This window comes from Aspergillus uvarum (genome assembly GCF_003184745.1).
Source record: "Aspergillus uvarum CBS 121591 unplaced genomic scaffold BO82scaffold_9, whole genome shotgun sequence".
Classification (NCBI taxonomy): Eukaryota; Fungi; Ascomycota; class Eurotiomycetes; order Eurotiales; family Aspergillaceae; genus Aspergillus; species Aspergillus uvarum.
Window position 1 is genome coordinate 501,711 of NW_020291306.1, and position 19,066 is coordinate 520,776.

At 52.1% G+C, this 19,066-nt stretch overlaps 5 protein-coding genes and 1 non-coding gene across 6 annotated transcripts; 2 read left to right on the forward strand and 4 right to left on the reverse strand.

The window, feature by feature from the left end:
* Window positions 1-1,002: 1,002 nt before the first annotated feature.
* Window positions 1,003-1,755, forward strand: BO82DRAFT_381316 (ribonucleoprotein-associated protein; the record flags this gene model as incomplete). The annotated part of the gene is made up of 3 exons (XM_025637841.1): window positions 1,003-1,021; window positions 1,118-1,213; window positions 1,301-1,755. 3 exons carry the CDS (start codon window positions 1,003-1,005, stop codon window positions 1,561-1,563), a joined length of 378 nt encoding a protein of 125 aa, XP_025495098.1. The 3' UTR covers window positions 1,564-1,755.
* An 843-nt stretch (window positions 1,756-2,598) lies between these two features.
* Window positions 2,599-5,071, reverse strand: BO82DRAFT_212790 (transcription factor). The gene is made up of 3 exons (XM_025630718.1): window positions 4,701-5,071; window positions 2,700-4,516; window positions 2,599-2,647 (listed from the first exon to the last, which is right to left on the reverse strand). Exons 1-3 carry the CDS (start codon window positions 4,945-4,947, stop codon window positions 2,630-2,632), a joined length of 2,082 nt encoding a protein of 693 aa, XP_025495099.1. The 5' UTR covers window positions 4,948-5,071; the 3' UTR covers window positions 2,599-2,629.
* Window positions 5,072-7,577: 2,506 nt separating this feature from the next.
* On the reverse strand, window positions 7,578-9,974 carry BO82DRAFT_276147 (MFS transporter; the record flags this gene model as incomplete). The annotated part of the gene is made up of 10 exons (XM_025631138.1): window positions 7,578-7,654; window positions 7,828-7,961; window positions 8,087-8,198; window positions 8,255-8,664; window positions 8,732-8,818; window positions 8,875-8,907; window positions 8,960-9,204; window positions 9,287-9,321; window positions 9,395-9,504; window positions 9,565-9,974. 10 exons carry the CDS (start codon window positions 9,972-9,974, stop codon window positions 7,578-7,580), a joined length of 1,653 nt encoding a protein of 550 aa, XP_025495100.1.
* Window positions 9,975-10,670: 696 nt separating this feature from the next.
* On the reverse strand, window positions 10,671-13,331 carry BO82DRAFT_389901 (kleisin alpha). Its single transcript, XM_025638484.1, has 2 exons — window positions 12,663-13,331; window positions 10,671-12,600 (listed from the first exon to the last, which is right to left on the reverse strand). Exons 1-2 carry the CDS (start codon window positions 12,924-12,926, stop codon window positions 11,083-11,085), a joined length of 1,782 nt encoding a protein of 593 aa, XP_025495101.1. The 5' UTR covers window positions 12,927-13,331; the 3' UTR covers window positions 10,671-11,082.
* An 822-nt stretch (window positions 13,332-14,153) lies between these two features.
* Window positions 14,154-19,020, forward strand: pmr1 (Ca(2+)/Mn(2+)-transporting P-type ATPase PMR1; the record flags this gene model as incomplete). The annotated part of the gene is made up of 4 exons (XM_025637842.1): window positions 14,154-14,410; window positions 14,526-17,016; window positions 17,073-17,586; window positions 18,984-19,020. Exons 1-4 carry the CDS (start codon window positions 14,306-14,308, stop codon window positions 19,018-19,020), a joined length of 3,147 nt encoding a protein of 1,048 aa, XP_025495102.1. The 5' UTR covers window positions 14,154-14,305.
* On the reverse strand, window positions 18,133-18,204 carry BO82DRAFT_t76. Its single transcript has one exon. It is a non-coding gene; the product is annotated as a tRNA-Arg (tRNA).
* Window positions 19,021-19,066: the final 46 nt, after the last annotated feature.

Here is a 19,066-nt window from a genome sequence, read left to right on the forward strand (position 1 = left end):
TGTCATGTGTGAAGGTTGTAGAAATAATACTACTGCACTGTATCTACTGGGGACGATTGGATTGGTAGAGGTTTGTGCAGCTGAGGCCCTGAGGCCCTGGGGCCCCAGAATGCTTACTTAGTCCATGTCTCCACGATCGCCCACCGACTGCATCATACGTTGCCAGTGGATCAGCCCGGTGAAGATCATGTAGTTGTATGCCTAGTGGTCCCTGCTCCCCCCTGAGCGGCCTGCGCAAGGCTAGCCAACTAGTGCCATAGCTTATATTCTTGCCATTTTCGCCTCAACTCTAGCCATTCTTGACTTATAGGCAATGAAGTATCCACATTCGAGGGGTGGTTGCGCTGACATCGTGCAATTATAGCTAAGGATTCCATATCGTGGTCTATACACACTGTAGTTACAGTCAGTCTGAAGCACTGACTCGTGCCATACATATGTACAAGAGTGTACAGTACGTGGGAATTAGGGCCTCGGGGATGGTGTCATCACAAATCATATTTCAAGAGAAAATGTCAAGTCAATGCAAGCTCGGAGTCAGAAATTTTTTGAAATACAAAAATGCAAAGATAGCCACTTGACCCAGTCTCTAATTGCTTATAGACCATCATGGCTGTTTGAACACCTCGTAACGAGCGGACAGCTGTGTATAGTACTCGCAGGAGACCCCAAGCCCCAACTATGTAAGTTAGTGGACTAACCTAGCGCTAAAGCGGTGGCTGCCGCTGAAGCTGCCTGAAATCTCAGACATCGAGATTTTCCCCTTCGGTTCTAGACTCATCCCGTGTGCCGGCCCCACCGCCGCGACCGCCCTCCAAAGATTTTCTTTTCCGCTTGCCCAGGAAGCCCATGAAGATTGAAACCTCAACCACCAACCTTCCCTCCACCACCTTCTCTCCAGCATCTCGACCTGCACCGCGGCAGTGATCCTTTGCGTGAGCCTGCTTTCTTTTCGAAATCTCGACATCTTCCGTCCTTTCCAAATCTTCCCCATCTATCATCATGGCTGATACCTCTGCTGGTAAGAAAGAACCTGTCCTCACCCCCCCCCCCCCCGGAAGCCATTATCGAAGAAAAAAATTTCAGTTATACTGACGATAATCTCTCCTGCGTTCAGCCTGGCCCTTGGCCGACGAGAGCCTGACCCAGAGCCTTCTGGACCTTGTCCAGCAGGCCTCCCACTACCGTCAGCTCAAGAAGGGAGCCAACGAGGGTAAGCATATTCCCTCTTCTTCAACCGCGCCTACATCTTTCCCTTCAACTTTCTTCAACCTCGCCTAACCATTCCCCATCACCACAGCCACCAAGACCCTCAACCGCGGTACCGCCGAACTGGTTATCCTCGCCGCCGACACCTCCCCCCTCGCCATCGTCATGCACATCCCCCTCCTGGCAGAGGACAAGAACTGCGTCTACGTCTTCGTCCCCAGCAAGCTCGCACTCGGCCGTGCCTGTGGTGTCTCCCGCCCCGTCATCGCCGCCAGCATCACCACCAACGAGGCCAGTGACCTGATGGGCCAGATCCGCACCCTCAAGGACAAGGTCGAGAGACTTATGCTGTAAACGAGCGGAAGTCTTCTCTCTCTCTCTCTCTCTCTCTCTCTCTCTCTCTCTCTGTGAGTGTGTGTGTGTGTGTGTGGTGGCTGGTGATAGGCCGGGTAATATGATGAAAACATCGTCCATTCCAGCCTTGGTGTCCCAGCCGGGATCGATTTTCATGTCCCCCCCTTCGGTATGCGTGCAGGAGCTGGTAGCTTTTTTGGGAGGGGGGGTGGACTGGTTGGGACTGGTTGAGATGGGAGTTTCACTAGTGGATTGGGGACTGGGATTTGCAATTTTTCTTTCTCGGTGCCGTCATTCAAGACTACAGAGGATTCTTTTATTCTGTAATTATGCTCGCTGAATACGTTTCGAGTGGAAACCATGCAACCCCCCCCCCCCCGGCTTTTTGCTTGGGTTTAGACAGTTTATTGGCTTAAATGTCGAATCCCACGATGCTCACTTGGCTTTGTGACAAGATGTGTTGATTCTTCCTGTGTAGAGAATTGTAGTATTTTGTTCTAAAGCTGGGTTTCCAAACCGGCACAGGCGTAATCCATCAGCTTGCTACGTATGCAGTTTCTTACTATAATGCATCTGTATTGAAGCGTCCCCTGACCCCTTCACTCCAGGAATCGTTCTCATTCTTGAATTCGCTCCTAGTCGAATGAGCTTTAATCCATATATAGATCACGGTAAGATGATGTACAGATACGAAGTCTCCGTAAAGAGACAAGAAAAAATTTGCAGGGAAAATCCAGAACAATGAGATACGAGTCCATCCACCACTCTATCGCAAACCCCACCTTTAAACACAGAACAAGAGCAGGCTCCATGGGAATCATGCGGTGCATCAATATGTACCGATACAGAAAGGAACAAAGTCACAACCAGACAGCCTCCAAAAAATACAGCCGTCATGAAAAGAACGTCACAAAAACAGATCAAGGCTCATTAAGGGTTACTTTTTTGTGTCAATCCGGCCGGGGTATGGTACTGAGGAAAGCAGAAATATCAGACAAGCAATAAACATCTCGCAGTATGCAGTATGGGCCATGACTCCGACAACCATTCAATCATCATGCACAAATCAGATGCACGGAAGAAACTGGTGGAGTGTTAGTACATATCCAGGTTTGGACCGGGTTAAGCAAACTCACGTTCATCACAATCAGCATTGGAATGTCGAATACGTCGCGCTTCACTGTCCAGCAGTAGGCGCAGTCAACCTTGCCATCCTTGAACCCCAGCTGATTCATTCCCGCCTCGCTAGCGATTCCACCCTTACGCAGGTGGTTGTTCCATCGTTGGTTATCTTCCGATGCCAACTCCATATCCTCTTTCGTCTTGTACTTCAACAATTTGCATGTCCGCATCACACTGCCACGGGAGTCCCCGAATGCCAATCGGGCAAAATCCTCGTAAAATTGCACCACACTGTCGTCATCCAGCAATTCGGCAAGAAAAACGGGGTGCGGCCGCCCTGGGGTTTGATTCTCGCCCGCCGACCCGCGCGGAGTGAAACTGCGGGAGGAGGCCCCTGAGCTTGGAACAGATGTGCCCCCCGTGTTCACATTCAGATTTGGCTCCTTGCCCAGAAGCACATCCTTCTTCCATCCGGTCAAAATACTAAATTCCTTGCCCACCGCTGCAATCTCACCCGTTCGACGGCAGACAATCGTAGGCGTTCCGCAAGCGTTGATAAAATCCTCGTACTCCCAAAGGGTCCGCTGAAAGCACTTCTCCATGAAAATGAGATCGTCCCTATTTAACGTCTTTGTTGTCGCGATGAACGAGGGTCGAATTGAAGCCAGCGCCTTGGCAATTTGTAGGGTCTTCTGGGGAGGAAATCTCCGTTGAATGAAGGCAGTGAGATTGTGGAAGCGACTAGTATACGCGTAAGGCTCCTTTACACTCTCGTAGATCGAGGATGGATTCCTTTGTCGCCGGCGCACTCCCACATGCAGATTCTGGTGCTTCAGACTGGGTGTCGTAATGGCGGGTCGTTGATTGGTTGGAGCCAGGCCATTCGCCTTATTGGCAACAGCGACGCTAAACGGAGACTCTTCGAAGCCGCTCGTCATCTGAGGACTAGTTGTTGCGCCAGGGCTGTTGAAATGGCCCGGGCCGCTTTCGATCGCAAACGCATGAGGCGCATCGGCTTTGGACAAGTGTCCGGGTATCACGTTGCCTTGACTGGACTGAGGGTAGACGCTGGGAACATTAACATGCGCCTGGCCTGGAGCCTGGCTGCTCGGCCATTCGTTTAATAGCGGGTCACCGAACATGAACGGCTGCTGGTTGCCGGGACTTTCCCCGAACCCCGGTCCTCCGGTGATCGGAGTCGACGCAAATTGGGCAGATCCACTGCGACCCATAGACCCGCGCTGCGTGGCTGAATCGCTAGGCGAATCCCCAGCACCTGTCGCCATGTGTCCCAGCATACCAAACTCCAGCGCGCCGTACCGGTTTTCGAAGTTCATGCTAGAAAGATCAAAGTTGAATAAAGCAGGGTCACTGGGATCGAAGAATGGACCGGCGAACGGGTTGGGGTTCTGAGTAGGCGGACCCGAGGCACTCGTGGTCGTTGGCTGTTGATTGACTGAGGACGGAAGGTTGTTGTTTCGAATAGTAGGGGTGGCCTTGAGATTGTAGGACGGTGAGACGGGCGACTGCGATGGGAACGAGGCCTGGTTCATCGGGTTCTCTTGGTAGACATTGTAGGACGTAGATTGGGGAGTCGGGTAGAAATTGGCTCCAGAGTTCTGCGGTGCGGCCGCGTTGACGGCGTTGGCGCCGCTCCTTGACAATGGCAAACTATTATTGCGCATGGGATTGTTGTAGAAGTTTCCCGCAATACCCGGCATCAGGGCCCCGTCGGGCGCATCATGGAGGTACTTCGCCTTTTTTCGGACCCCATCCTGACATGCATCTTGCAACCCACGCTTGATACACCGCTGACACGGTCTCTCATCACCTGTGCGCAGAAAGCTCGATTAGTGGGCACGTCCTTAATCCAGCTACGCAATCGGCATTCCGCGACGCGTCACTCAAGAAGCGCGAATTAGAGCGCCTGAGCAGGCAGACACGAAGAAAAGCACGAGAAATTCCAATGCAAGAGGGGAGGAAAAAAGGAAAGCTAAAGACAAGGTCAGTCATACCGCAAGTCAAATGCGCCCGCTGGCAAGCGAAACAAGCCCTGCGCGCCTTTTTCCTCCGCGGTCTCGACGGGTCCTTTGCATTGGCTGCCTTTTGCCCAAGCGTCACGACGCCTTTGTCCTTCTCGTCGCCGTTCGCCTCCGTCTTGGGGGTTTCCGAATGCTCATCGGCAGACCTGATGTCATGATTGGGTTCAGTCGGCTCTACCGAGGGAGCTGGGGAGCTCTTCTCCTTGGCGTCCACGTCCATTTCGGCATGAATAGCCCGACGGAGCGGTGACTCGGTAAATCGGTCTAGGGTGAGAGCCGAGTTGCGCACGTGCAGTTGCGTGTCGAAAGGAATCTTTGCCGCCTCAAGGTTCGAACGCGAGCGATATAGCCGAGGATGTGTCACAGGCGCAGCGCCACGGTAGTTCCCTTTGAGTACGATCTCTCGGGCGTCCTCCAGAGAATTAGTCTGGAAAGAGCAGGTATGTGGTTGATTCGTGGTTTAGGCGCATGAAATCCAAGCACGGAGGTCGAAGTGCGAGAACGGAACGGAGAGCGGAATCGGCCGCAGAACGGAGGGTTGTAAAGGACGGACGGGCGGAGGTGAGGAGAGCTGAAGGGAGCCTTGCGTGCGGGACCGAGAGTAAGATGACGAGGTGGTCTGCAACTCGATAGAGAAGGATCAAATGCGACGAGTATTGAAGATGCTGTGTAGGACTAGTATCCCAACAATATTTTCACGATCACGCGAGCGACAATTCGAATGGGGGGGGGTTGTTAATTGGTAATAGTGGTAAGGTAGTTAAAGTGGAGAGCGAAGACTGGGCTCAATTTGTCAAGGCTGCGGGGGAAATCCAAGAGCAGGCGCGCAGCCAAAGTCGGTCGGGGAGGAGATATAAGGCACCGAACCCGGGGGGAGAGAGAGGAAGGGGAGAGAGGGGAGAGGGGATTGGCAACAGGAGGGGTAAAAGACTCAAGAGGAGGGGAGAGGAGAGCAGTAGAAGGACAAAACGCGGGGGTGAGAAAGTCAGAAAACAAGAAGAAGAGTTGAGTTGAGTAGTTAGCGACAGAAATGAGGGAATTGCCAGAAAAAAGAAATAAGGGAAAAAACGACAGACACGGCGAGGGCGTCAAGGATGCTGCGATCGATGGTTGGAGTTTCGGTACGGTTACCGTACCAGATTTACTCTTAGATACCAGACACTTCTGCATGCATGCATGCATGCAAGCAATCCACTGTCGCGTGTCGCTCAAATCTCACCGATCTTTTCCGTGGTGAGTCGAAGCAATTTAGATGAAAAGGATGTTGTTGCGGTCTGTTCCAAAGATCAAGCCCAAAAAGTTGCTCATTCAGGGGATTGGGACTGTGAGAGCCACCAGGGGCCATGTGAAAGTGTGAAAACGTGAAGATGTACTCCTTAAGAGATGTCAAAATATGAAAATGGCTGTCGCATGTGACACTAAAGGAAGACATCATCACTCTCTAACGAAACAAACTATATCTAGTCTGATCTCCCGTGTTGCACCGCCACTGTTCCACGATCGTTTGCAACACACCATTCAGTAGTTGAAGAAGCTCGACATTCACATCATAGAAGTCATGGATGGTATAAGGCACTAAGGGACCTATTGAACTACATGTAATCATCCTAATTGCCCAATTGAAGCAGATGTTCCCTCACTGTTGACCTATATAACTGTCTGATCCATAAGAGCTTTCCCTCGTAGTTCCCTCGGAGTTCCCGGTTAGCTACCGCCTGTACAGTACGTACTGTACAATACAAAAGCCTTCTTAGTTGACTTGAGTATAACTACTGCTTTAGTGTCAGAATTCTCCCACGTGTGAGCCTCTAACCTCCCAGGAACCGAGAAAATCAAACACAAAAATCCAAAAGCAAAGAAAAGCAAAACTGCACTGCAGCGGAAAAGAAATGCCTCAAAGATGATCCGGCGCACCAATCATTTCCTGGCTGTATTAGTCTGCCCCCGGGTTTTCCCGTTGGGTTGGCCCTGGTTGCCCGATCCTGCCCGATATGACTGTTGCTCTCTGCTCTCAAGTCTCAGTCAGGTACTCCGTACACAATCGAAGTTGGCATGGAATAGAGTATGCCTCGGCTATATTAGAAATGATGTGATTTTTCTAGTCTGCGCGTTGCAAAGGTAAGGAAGGGAGTAGAAGTTCGCAGAGAGGTGTGGCAAAGTATAGTTCTGACCCTGTAAATATGGATGGATGGATAGTTGTCGGTGTTCACTAAACAATTGGTCCGCTGGAAAGGACGGTGTGACTCTAACCCGTCCAGCTAAGCCATGGAATCTCTATTTATTTCTAGAAATATTTCGTGCCGGCTGTGATCTAACAGCTAGATCCGCCAAGGTCGCCCCAGCGCCTCGGGTCGTCATCGGTCGTTGAAAAACAAGCCGGGCAATAGTAGTGCCCGCAGTTGCTGTAGGCCACTATTATGGTTGCATATACATCATCCAAGAACCCATTGGATCTTGTCTCGCATCGGCCAGATCTAGCCGGCAAAGTGCTTCCGGGTAAGACGATGTCTACATCTTCGCAATCTTGGAAGATATAGTCGGGACGATCATACAGCAAATCGGCTCTTCTTTCGAATGCGGTTGCCATAAAGGTAGAATATGTACCTAATCAGGGGAAAAGAAGCATTGCAGTCAGCACTCGTAGCCAGATTGACTCCGGGATAGTAAGATTGTTGCCAGAGAGAAAGAGACGTGGATGTGCTTTCAGGCGTCAGATATGTCATGTTGCCGCCGCTGCAGATCTCTATGCAAGGGGGCATCGGCGGTCCGCATAACGACATTGCAGAATCGGCATTGAAGGCAGACAAGACGACGCAGACGACACCATCAAACACGCAACAAAAGGAGTTCTTACGGGAATGGTGCCATAACAAGGGTCAGAAAAGCAAGAAGCGATGTTGCCCAATGATACCCCAGGTTGTTGTACACTGTAGTCATGCGTTAGCGATCGGCGATCAGGATGCATTTCCTCCAAGGATGGTAGATCTCAGCGTGAAATTAAACACGCTTGAAAGTAGAAGAAAGACACCCAACAGGTTTGATTACGCATGAATTTACCAATCTTAGGTTTTCCATTCGAGCTAATATCGGGGGAACTTACTTTGAATACCGAAAAGAGGGAAAACTCCGCCAAAGATAGAGCGCGCAAAGCTGTTCGCGGCCAGCGCACTGGCAGCATAGGTCGGATATGCGTCGACTAGAAAAGTGAAAATCCCCGAATATACGAGAATGGTCCTACGTGCGACGAGTCAGAACTGATGGGAGGCGAAGAAGCTTCAAAAAAGACCATGTCCGAATGAGTGGCGCATGAAGATTGGTACAGAGTACAGACAGGAAGCTCAAACGATGCACAAACTTACCCTGCTCCAAAGAAGGCACTACCGATGAGTGGTACGATCCAGTGCACATGGGGATAGATGGTCCAGGCGAATATGAACAGGCCGATGGTTACAAGGGGACCCCCGGCAATTGCTGCAACATCATCGCCATCAGAAGCTGATCACAAAGTTTAAGCATGGCTAACATACCTGGTGGGAGCCGCCATTCCGGCTGGAAGTCATCCAACTGTCCAGTCGCCTTCTCGTGATTTTCCTCCAAGCGGACATAGTTACGGCGCCACAATGGGTCTGTGAAAATGGCAAGGAGCATACCGACGAAGAGGCCGAGAAAGCAGAGACCTCGCTGCCACAGCTCAAAGCCATAAACATTTTCGAAGACCAGCTGGAATGCACCAAAGAACAGGTAGAGAATACCCAGCAGAATCGCCGAGAAGATACAAAGGTTCAAACACATTGGCTCCATGGTCAGCAGGAGCAGGGGTCTGTAAGTAGACCGCATAACTGTCTGTGCTACCGAACGTTGCAATTTCTCAATCGGCGCCTGCCACCTCTCATCGCCTGTCTCTTTGCGCAATTTCCGGGCTTTGCGTCTGAGCAAACTGCATGACCATTGTCAGGCGGCGGTCATGAACAGGATCAAGGTACAATACAGAAAAGACCACTTACACGGGATGATACGTTTCCGGGACAAAGGAGACAATCAAAACCAACAGAACGCCTGTCCATATCAGGAGGACATAGAATGTCCAGCGCCTTGCAGGAAGATCAGCCGAGAAACGTTCACTGATTGAGCAGGAAAGGAAGCCTACCAACTGGTAAATTGGTTGATGAACCCACCAACACTAGTGTTGTCAGCATGCCCTGCAACGTCATTTGTGGTGACCAAGAACCTACAGTGGACCCAGCTCGGGTCCTATGAAGGGAGAGCTGGTGTATAGCATCATCGGTGCGCTAAGCTCATGGCGGGCAAACAAGTCGCCTACAGTACCACCGGCGACACTCAAAAACGCACTGCCAGCAATGCCACCAAAGAAACGACAGATAATCAATGTTTGGATATCCTGGGCTACTGCACAGGGTATGAGCCAGATCAAGAAGAGTGAGAATGAGCAGATGTAGATATAGCGTCGACCATAAAACTACTGAGGTGTCAGTCGATTCGTCCGTATATGCCCGCTGACAGTCCAGCTCCTAGAACAAGGGGCAGAAAGTTGCACAAACCTCGGACAAAGGAGCTAGGAATAGCGGCCCGACCGCTTCATGAGTTCGAGGTTAGCATTGCCAACACTTTGGAGGGGAGGCTCCTTCACACTATTCGTACTGACTTACCAAGGCCCCAGATGAAGAATGATAATCCCAGCGTTGCGACCAAACGAGAGCAGTTGAACTCCTCTATTAGCTGGCTGTAGGTGACAGTGTACATAGACGATGTGCAGGTCCTTCAGACAGACGGTCATATCAGCATTGGTCAAATATATGATCCGACATGGGACACTTACACGCAAAGCGAGCCTAGCGAGCATATAATCACAATCAGCCATCTCCGCAAGGTGTTGAAGTTGCGCGGGTTCATCGGGTCATGCTCATCCCAGCCGACAATGAAAGCCTCAGGGTCGTCGGCGGCTAGCCCTTCCTTTCGACTTGGGATCTTCTCGACCTCGTCATCGTCTGGCATGTTATAGCTATAGCCATCGGTCAGGGAGTAGCTACGCGAGTGCACTCGGCGCATCTGGCTCTCATGTGACGTGACGCGACCTGTGATGGGAGCGTAAGCCCCATCAACCTCAAATTCCGGATTCCTGACAGTCGCATGGTTTCCAATATCTTGATGCGAACTCGCGGAGCTTCGGTCGAGATATAGCTCGGACGTCTCTCGCGAGACCTCATCTGTCTGCCCAGGTTCAGACATGGTGCCGGGCCGGACAAGATGAAGGACTGTGTACGACCATGGAAACAATCAATCGCTGTGATCTGTTGAGTCTCGCGAGCCTGTGTGCTCCTCGGCCTCTGTGTGTTCTTGTTGCCGGGTGAACTTTGTCGAGCTAAATCGCTGTTGCTGCGGAATACGGAGTATATCTCCTGCAGAACCGGAAGCGATCTGCAGGCCAGTTCGACGGGAACTGACGGCTATCGGAGAATTACTCCCAGGAAAGCTTGTGACGGCTTGGTCAATGCAATAGGCATGGGCATAGGAGAGGAGCTGAAATCACAGTTGCAGAAGAACGAGGGGGATGAAAAGATGGGGAGGGATTGACCGAGAGAAAGTCGGGGAAATGGCAGCAGCTGGTAAGAGACGGAACCCCCACTCCGACCAGGGGAATTCTCCACTGGTGCTCAGTGACCTCACAGGCTCACAGTCACGGCTAATGGCTTACATATACTATATAAGTTAACTAGTTCGAGATTAGAAGAGGGCCCAGCCAAGAGCATTTAGCTTATCGCGCTGATCGTTGGCAGGTCCGACGGTGTTATTAGTCTCGCCCCTCGGCCTTGAGCAAAGACCGAGCAGCAGCCTATACCCACTCACTCATACACTTATCTATCGGTTGACTCCGAATTACTAACTACATGTGTACGTACGTAAAGATAATTGACTCAGAACCACGCGCATTCAGATATAGATATCCAGGACTTGACTTGCAGCGAGCACCAAAGCACTGCGTAAACCATTTGACCAAAATTCTTACGGAGATGGTTTCTATTACACTTAAAAGAAAGCCTAGCTATCGCCCAAACACAGTCTTCGCCCCACAACCCGCAGAGCAAGATCCCGGCTCTTAAAACACAATTGATTCAATAGCCGCCTTTTCAGTCCCAAGGAAAGAGAATACCCCCAAAACGCCAATCAATTCCACAACAAAACGATCGCCGACACACAAAGTGAACAGTCCCAAGCGCATCACAGCCCCCGAATACACACACTCTCTGTCTTCCTCATCCACTCCTGCCCCACCAACTCATTTCGAACTACAGTCAAAGATGTACATGAACACACAGAGAGAAAGTCATTCCACAATTTAGGCGGTAGCCGGCGTTACCTGCGAAGCCGCCTCTTCGCTGGCTCCCTCCTCGGCCCATGAGCCCCAGAGAGCCCGCTTGCCACGGATTTTGAGAGAGCCACCGACAGTGTCAGGGCGTTGTTCAACCTGAACCGCATCCTTGGTGGCAAGGACGAGGACCTCGAAGAACATCTTAGTCGCATCCGCCTTGGAGGCCTTCTTCTCGGGCAGGATTTCCTGGAACTTGACGCTCTTCTTCTGCGCCTCAGCCGATTCTCCAAGGCGTTCGCGAAGAATGTGGACAGCGTGCTTCGTGCCCAGAGAGACCGGTCCGCTATCTTGAACAATTGTATCTTCGGCTTCCTCCAGCGTGTGATCCAGTCCTTCGTCTTCACTCAGGTGCAGAGCGTGGTTGTCTTCTTCTTCGTCGCCTGGGAAATCGATGTCCGAGCGCTGGTGGAGTGTAGAGTCCATACCCACGCCCTCATCAATGGGCAAAATCGTGTCTTCTTCGCCGAGTTCCAAAGCCGGGGCGGTAGCCGCCTCCACGTCCATGTCTGCAATTCCACTGTCACGCTTGCGCTTCAACTCACCGGCCTTCTGAACCGTGTCGAAAGAAAGCAGGTCCCGAAGTTCAGGCGCCCAACCACGTCCCCGGTCACCGCCGAGCACACTCGACACAAAGTCACCGTTCTTTTGCATGTTCATCAAAGTCAAAAGCACAGGGTCCCGGGGTAGCCACGACGAAGGCTTCATGATGTGCGTGCAGTCCTTGGCCTGGTCTTTGACTTCATTCTGGGGGCGATCGGCTACCTCGTCCAAGCCCATGATAACAACCTTGCGCCGCTTCGCCCGTTGCTCGTGCTGGGCAATTGTCTCCTCCCCAGCTTCGTCATCTCTCTCTTTGTTCGCGGCGGCCTCCTCGTCCGAATCGAGGAGCCTGTTGACCCGTTCTTCCGACATATCGGTCAGGACGGTGCTTTCGCGCTCAAATCGCTCATCGGCATCGGGGGCAGCTTCTTCGGCGTCGCCAAGGTCCATAGGGTCGTCCAATTGCATGAGGTTATCGTGAAAGCCGTCATCGCCAAGATCCATTTTGTCCAAGGGGGCGTCGTCTTCACCAAGATCGAGGTCCAGTTGCAAGTTGTCGACATCGTTGAATTTCCCACCATCGCTGAAAAGATCCTCTTCGACGGGGCGGGGGGCGGGGGCATCTCGACCAACTTCCATACTGAAATCGTGACCCAACGGCGTCTCATCTTCTCCCAGGTCCAGATCAACCAGCGTGTGGTCTTCGAGGCGCGCAGGTTCTTGCGAGGCCGAGCGCCGCAAACCAGTATCAGGCAGAAGTTGGCTTCCAAAATCCATAGATCCCGGTCGCTTGCCTTCAGATTCCAAGTTGAGCGACTGCGGGATGAGAAGAGCAGAATCCAGGTTCATAAACAAATCAGATTCGGTGAGAACGTCAGGCAATGTGATGCCACCGGGGGCGACGACCGTGGTTGTCAAGTCATTGTTGTTTGTTAAGCGGAAGGCCTACACGGTTAAGTAGTTAGAAAACAAGGAAACGAATCGATAAACGAAGCGACGAGGCGTACCATCTTGATTTTCATAAGAGCCTCGTTACAATCATCCAAGAGATAGCGCGCTTTGCGGCTATAGATACGAACAACACCCAATAGCAGCTGACCACTGAGTCGCAATGCCATAGGCGCCTGTCCTTGATCGACAATGGCGCTGACACTGCTCTCAATATCGGACTGCAGGATATGCGACTTCGAAAGTTTGCGTTCTAGGTTAGCGGACAGCCAGACGCGGGCCAGCGGCCCGGTCTTCGAGAGAAGCGTCTCCGAGTAGAACATATTGGCGCTGAGATAATATAGAGATCAAGCCAAGTTTAATCGTAAGATGAAGCCAACGATGGAAGGACCCTTCCAAAAAGAAACCCGCCCGGTGCCGGGGGGTGGGGGAGGGGGTGGTGTGTAGTGTGTGGTGTGTGGTGATAAGTTCCCTGGCAACCAACGTACGATGACGCGCCGGGAGTTGAAAACAACAGGATCAGCGAGTGGTGCTCGCCCCCTACGGCGTTTGAGGAGGTGCGACCACACTAACCCGACTGATTTGAATCAGGTAGTAGTGGGTAAAATGTGATTGAATAGTAGTCGCGTCAGTTGCGACCTCAGCGTAAACCCTACAACAAATAGGTTGGAGGGGAAACGAGATGGGGAGGGGTGGTTGAGTTGGATTGAGAAAAGAAGGCGGTTTGGGGGGGGGTGGTGTGGTGGATGTGGAAATGGGAGGAGAGGAAACAAGAGGGAGCGCGTCTCAATGACTGGTGGTTTCCAAGGCGGAAAGGACTGACTGATACGTACGGTACTACAACATTAAAGCTACGGTACTGTTGCCCAGCCTCCCTCCCCTCCCCACTCGAACCCATGTCAGCTGATTGGCGGTAAGGCAAGATGGCTGGGGTCACGTGTTGTTATCCAGCTTTATGTTTCAATAGTTCTTATGTAAGCAGATACTCAAGCAGTTGCACTGCGGCTCGCACTAGTCCTAGTGCGGCATCCACGGATCAACGCGTCATCCGAAAACGCTAGTCTGCATCGGGCAAAGCGAAAAGAAAGTCCCAAAGAGGCAGCAAAAGACTCGAGCCTCTTGTGGTTGAAGGTCCGATTCAATCCTCAATAGTGATTCTAGCTTGGTCGCTTTGGTGCAGTTTGTATTTCACCTGCCTGCATAACAATAAATCGTTTGCGCGTTTCACTTGATTTCTGCTTATCGCGACTCTCCGATTGTTATATTCTTAAACTCAAGGCACATACATACATACTCCTAGTCAGTTACTACGACTTACTGAGTACAGTACCTCCCCCGTACCAACCACGACTAATCAGTGGCCGCAAGCCGAGCGGCAGCACGGCCCTGTCCTGTCCCTGTGTCCACTTGCTAGCGACCAGTGACCACTCCCCATCCTGGCTTAATCCCAACTGAACTATTATCGATGCAGTTACGGCCAGCTCGCGCCTACGAGTACTAGAACGTGGCTTTCTCGCCGTGCCCGCCGTCTTGGAATTTTCCTGCGATCTGGAACATTCACCCTTCCTTCCCCTAAAAGCCACACCCCTCAAATCATACACTCCCTCAAGTTCAAATCTGGTTCCCGACGGGATGGTAAGAGCTGGTGCTTGATCTTCTTGGGCGTTATTTTTCTTCCCTTTCTTTCGACAAAGCATGAGAGATGTCAAGGTCCGAAACACCCTCGCTACCTCTTCATAATGCCCAGACCGATTTGAGGCCTCAATCGACGACACCCGCGGGTGTACGTTCTACTATCTCCCCCTCAGTAAGTGGACGAAAGTTTGACTTCGACGACCGTCGCATTCGCATTCCATGATCTGTCTGCAGCTTCTTATGTGGTTCATGGGCACGGCTAATCTCGAGCGCCACGCACTGGATAGACATCTACCTCTACGTACTCGCAGCTAAGCCCACAAGAAACAGCAGAGCGATTGCAGACCTCGCTCATCCATGGACTCACTCCGGCGGAGGCGGAGGTTCGCCTCGCACGCGATGGACCGAACGAACTACCTCATGAAGACCCGGAGCCTATCTGGCTTCGGTTTTTGAAGCAATTTCGTGAGACCCTGATTCTGCTCCTGCTGGCCTCCGCGGGAGTATCCTTCGTTATGGGTAATTACGATGATGCGATCAGCATTACCCTCGCCGTCACTATCGTCGTCAGCGTCGGCTTTGTCCAGGAATATCGGTCGGAAAAGTCCCTGGAAGCCCTAAACCGTCTCGTTCCTCATCATGCGCACCTGATTCGCGACATTCCTTCGAACAGTCCTCCCATGGCAAATTCGAGCGCGGCAGCCACTGCGGAGATTGAACTGCAGGAGCTTCAAAGCAAGAGCCCGTCCATCTCCAACGCCGTCAAAGCGTCAACCATTGTTCCAGCAAACGAGTTGGTGCCTGGTGATTTGGTCCTGTTCACCGTTGGAGACCGCATCCCAGCCGACATTAGAATCACGGCAGCCACAGACTTGGCCATTGACGAATCCAATTTGACTGGCGAAAATGAGCCAGTGGTCAAATACTCCGACGCCATTCGCAGTTCCAAGTCCCTCCCGATTCAACCACCTCGGTCCCCGTTTTATGATGCACCTGCCAGCGGCGCGGTTGGCGCAGATATTCGTTTGAATGAACAGCACAACATCGCTTTCATGGGAACTTTGGTACGCTCAGGATATGGACAGGGGGTTGTCATCGGAACTGGTGCGCAGACCGAGTTTGGTAGCATTTCCATGTCGCTACAGGAAATTGAAAGCCCACGGACTCCGCTACAGCTATCAATGGATCGGCTCGGCCAAGAGCTGAGCTACATCTCCTTTGGGGTCATCGCACTGATCGTTGTGATCGGCTTGATCCAGGGTCGGAAGCTTCTCGAGATGTTCACTATTGGTGTGTCGCTCGCAGTTGCTGCGATTCCAGAAGGGCTTCCAATTATTGTAACGGTAACTTTGGCTCTGGGGGTTTTGCGCATGGCCAAGAGAGGAGCTATCATGCGAAGGCTACCCAGTGTCGAGACCTTGGGATCGGTCAATGTTGTGTGCAGCGATAAGACCGGCACGCTGACTCTCAACCACATGACTGTAACTAAAATGTGGCACTTCGATTGCTCCGAGCCATTTGAGGTTCACAGCGACATCACGTCGCTGACTCCAGGGCCCGCAGCTCGGACCGTGCTTCGTATTGGGAACATCGCCAATAATGCCAGATTGTCTCGTGTACATGCGAATTCTCCGGCCAGCGCATCCTCCGCTGCCGTGCTGTCCTCAACTGATGATAGGGCTTCGGGGAGCGTTCGGAGCAGATGGGTTGGGCAGCCGACAGATGTTGCGATCCTCGATCTACTGGATATCTTTGGCGAGGACGATGTACGCGATCGAATTAGCGCTCGTGTTGCAGAGACTCCGTTCAGTTCCGAGCGCAAATGGATGGGTGTCATTATCGGTAGCGGCACACCTAGCGAATCATCTTCACTAGCCGCTCCAGGAGGCACTAACATGGCCTACATCAAGGGCGCACTTGAGCAGGTCTTGGCGCGTTGTGATACCTACCTGACCAAGGACGGGCGGGAGGTGATCCTGGATGAACCTCGACGACAAACCGTGCGACAGGCGGCTGAACAGATGGCATCAGAAGGGTTGAGAGTCCTTGGTTTTGCTAGTGGTGTATCGAGAGACGGTAAAGGGAGAACCCTTGGCAGCCGATCGGGTACGCCTGCATCACGCACCAGTCAAAGCGATGATGATGAGCGATATACCGGGCTTGTTTTTGCTGGGCTGGTGGGAATGAATGATCCCCCCCGCAAGGATGTGCACAAGTCTATCCGGCGATTGATGGCCGGGGGCGTGCGGATCATCATGATCACTGGAGATGCCGAGACTACTGCAGTTGCTATCGCTAAGAAACTAGGAATGCCCGTTAATGATACCCCTGGGTCCCGGCCCGTCATCAGCGGTGAGGAAATCGAGCGGATGAGCACTACCGAACTCTCCCAGGCAATTGCTTCGACTTCGATCTTCGCCCGTACGAGTCCAGACCACAAGATGAAACTGGTTCGCGCCTTGCAGGCTCGCGGGGATGTGGTAGCCATGACTGGGGACGGTGTCAATGATGCACCAGCCCTGAAAAAGGCGGACATTGGGATTTCTATGGGCAAGTTAGGTACCGACGTCGCCAAGGAGGCGGCGGATATGATCTTGACAGACGACGACTTCTCGACCATTCTGCGGGCCATCGAGCAAGGCAAAGGCATTTTCTACAATATCCAGAATTTTATCACCTTCCAGCTCAGCACCAGCGTGGCTGCCCTCAGTCTTGTTCTGCTGAGCACCACTCTGGGCTTCAAGAATCCATTGAACGCGATGCAGATCCTCTGGATTAGTGAGTAGTCCTGGCCTCATGTCATTTATATGCCCTTGCTGATTTATCTCACCTAGACATTCTTATGGACGGTCCCCCAGCACAATCTCTGGGCGTAGAGCCGGTTGATCCCTCCATCATGAACCGCCCTCCGCGCCCGAGGTCAGCTAGGGTCTTGACGAGGCCACTCATTCAGAGGGTTCTGACCTCGGCCATGGTGATTATGCTCGGCACCTTAGCCATCTACGTGTACGAGATGGGCGATGTAGATGATGTCGGTCATCCCGGCAAGCGCGCGCGCGTGGTCACGGCTCACGATACGACGATGACGTTCACCTGCTTTGTGCTGTTTGATATGTTTAACGCCCTGACCTGTCGCAGCGAGGGCAAGTCGGTCCTGCGGGGCGAGATCTCGCTATTCAGCAACAAGATGTTCAATTACGCCGTGCTGGGCTCCTTGGCTGGGCAGGCGTGTGTCATCTACCTGCCATTCTTGCAGCGGGTGTTCCAGACAGAGGCGCTGAACCTGGCACACCTTTTCAAGCTGGTGTGCATCTCCAGCAGTGTATTCTGGGTAGACGAGGCGCGGAAGTATTGTCTGGCGCTGCAGCGGCGGAGGGCCGTTGGGGTGGGGTATAGCTCCAATGTCTGATAGATGCATGGGTATGAGTGGGTGGGCTGGGTTGAGGTTTCTGGGTTAATAATGCCATCATGGCTCAAATGTGTATAGAACAAATGATACGGTTCTTGTGTATCTTACTTAATATTGACGAATACGACAACAACGCAGCTTGGAAATGCGAATCTGTGCGTAATTCCATACCCCGGTCTTGACAGCAGTGTAGACTGCATGACTATCTGGGTAAGGAATCCCTTGGTTAGCGGACCAGGCCATGGTTTGCAGGCGTTAGGATTAGGGGTACTCGCAGGCGATGTAGGAGAACTGCTACACTTGGTCGAGTCATGGCGACCGACATTGATAAAAGAAAACAGTGCCACTGGCCTGCACTCCTCAAACTTTTTGTCCGGTCTTGCTTCGGGGCTATCCTATGTTATCTACTACCAGTCTGTAAACTTGGTATGAGCAGGCCCGCGTATCCCAGAGCTGAGAAGATGCCGTGTAAGCAAAAAAACAGATGACCTACGCAGGGCTCGAACCTGCAATCTCTTGATTCGTAGTCAAGCGCCTTACCATTGGGCCAGCAGGCCTTGCTGATGAAGACGTTCCTTTTTCAATGCTCTATGCCTCTAAAACTTAGCTTGTGGTTGTCTTTCGCACTTCGTTGCGACTATGCAATGTATAACTTCTCTATCTTGTAATATCTTGGCATTTTTGTTGTAGATGAGGTTGAGTGTCTCTTGGATGCTCTCTTCTCCGCGCTCGGAACTTGCTGGGGCTGATGGAAAGTTGCAGGGGTTCGTTCCTTGCCTAGGTGGGTATATATTCTACGTGGGTGGCCCCCTGTCTCCTAGAGGTACCAGGACAGGTCTACGAACATTGAGACTGTACGCTTGGATGATCACACTATACCCGCGTACGGGGTGTAACCCAATGCGACGACAAAACAGGCCACGTGTACATTCGACGGAGGCAAGCAATGGGAGGAGAATATGCAACAAGCACGGCGTCCCTGGCGCAACACCAAGCGCTATAACCACATAAATAGAGTCCCGAGACACATGATACAAATGACCACAGCCATTACCGATGGCTGATCAGATGCCACATGTATACGTACAGCTGGATACTGTAGTGTCGTGCGATTAAGCACTCTCAGCCCTGAAAGGTACGGTGCATGCTAAACCCCAGATTCCTTCAAATAGGCCGATAATTGGCCCTGGTCTGCTCCCAGAAGGACCTGTCGCGGCTTCCCTTGATCGGCCCAGGTCATCTCCTACTATGCATGCCCTCTTCGCCCCGAAGGAGACTTGCATCGTCTGGAGACGAAGTAGCTAAGCGGGGCATGAGCGAGCACTGAAAGATACAGCAAAGACACCGAAGAACACACACATCTAGCCCGCTAATAAGCCACAGCCATCCTGACTACAAAATATTTGCCACGATATCTAT

Excerpts from the sequence above, each read along its gene's own strand:
- BO82DRAFT_212790 (XM_025630718.1), bottom strand. The coding sequence starts at position 4,947 with ATGGACGTGGACGCCAAGGAGAAGAGCTCCCCAGCTCCCTCGGTAGAG. Across the intron at positions 4,517-4,700 it reads GCGGGCGCATTTGACTTGCG|GTGATGAGAGACCGTGTCAG; the intron begins GTATGACTGACC and ends TTCTGCGCACAG.
- BO82DRAFT_389901 (XM_025638484.1), bottom strand. The coding sequence starts at position 12,926 with ATGTTCTACTCGGAGACGCTTCTCTCGAAGACCGGGCCGCTGGCCCGC. Across the intron at positions 12,601-12,662 it reads CTCTTATGAAAATCAAGATG|GCCTTCCGCTTAACAAACAA; the intron begins GTACGCCTCGTC and ends TTAACCGTGTAG.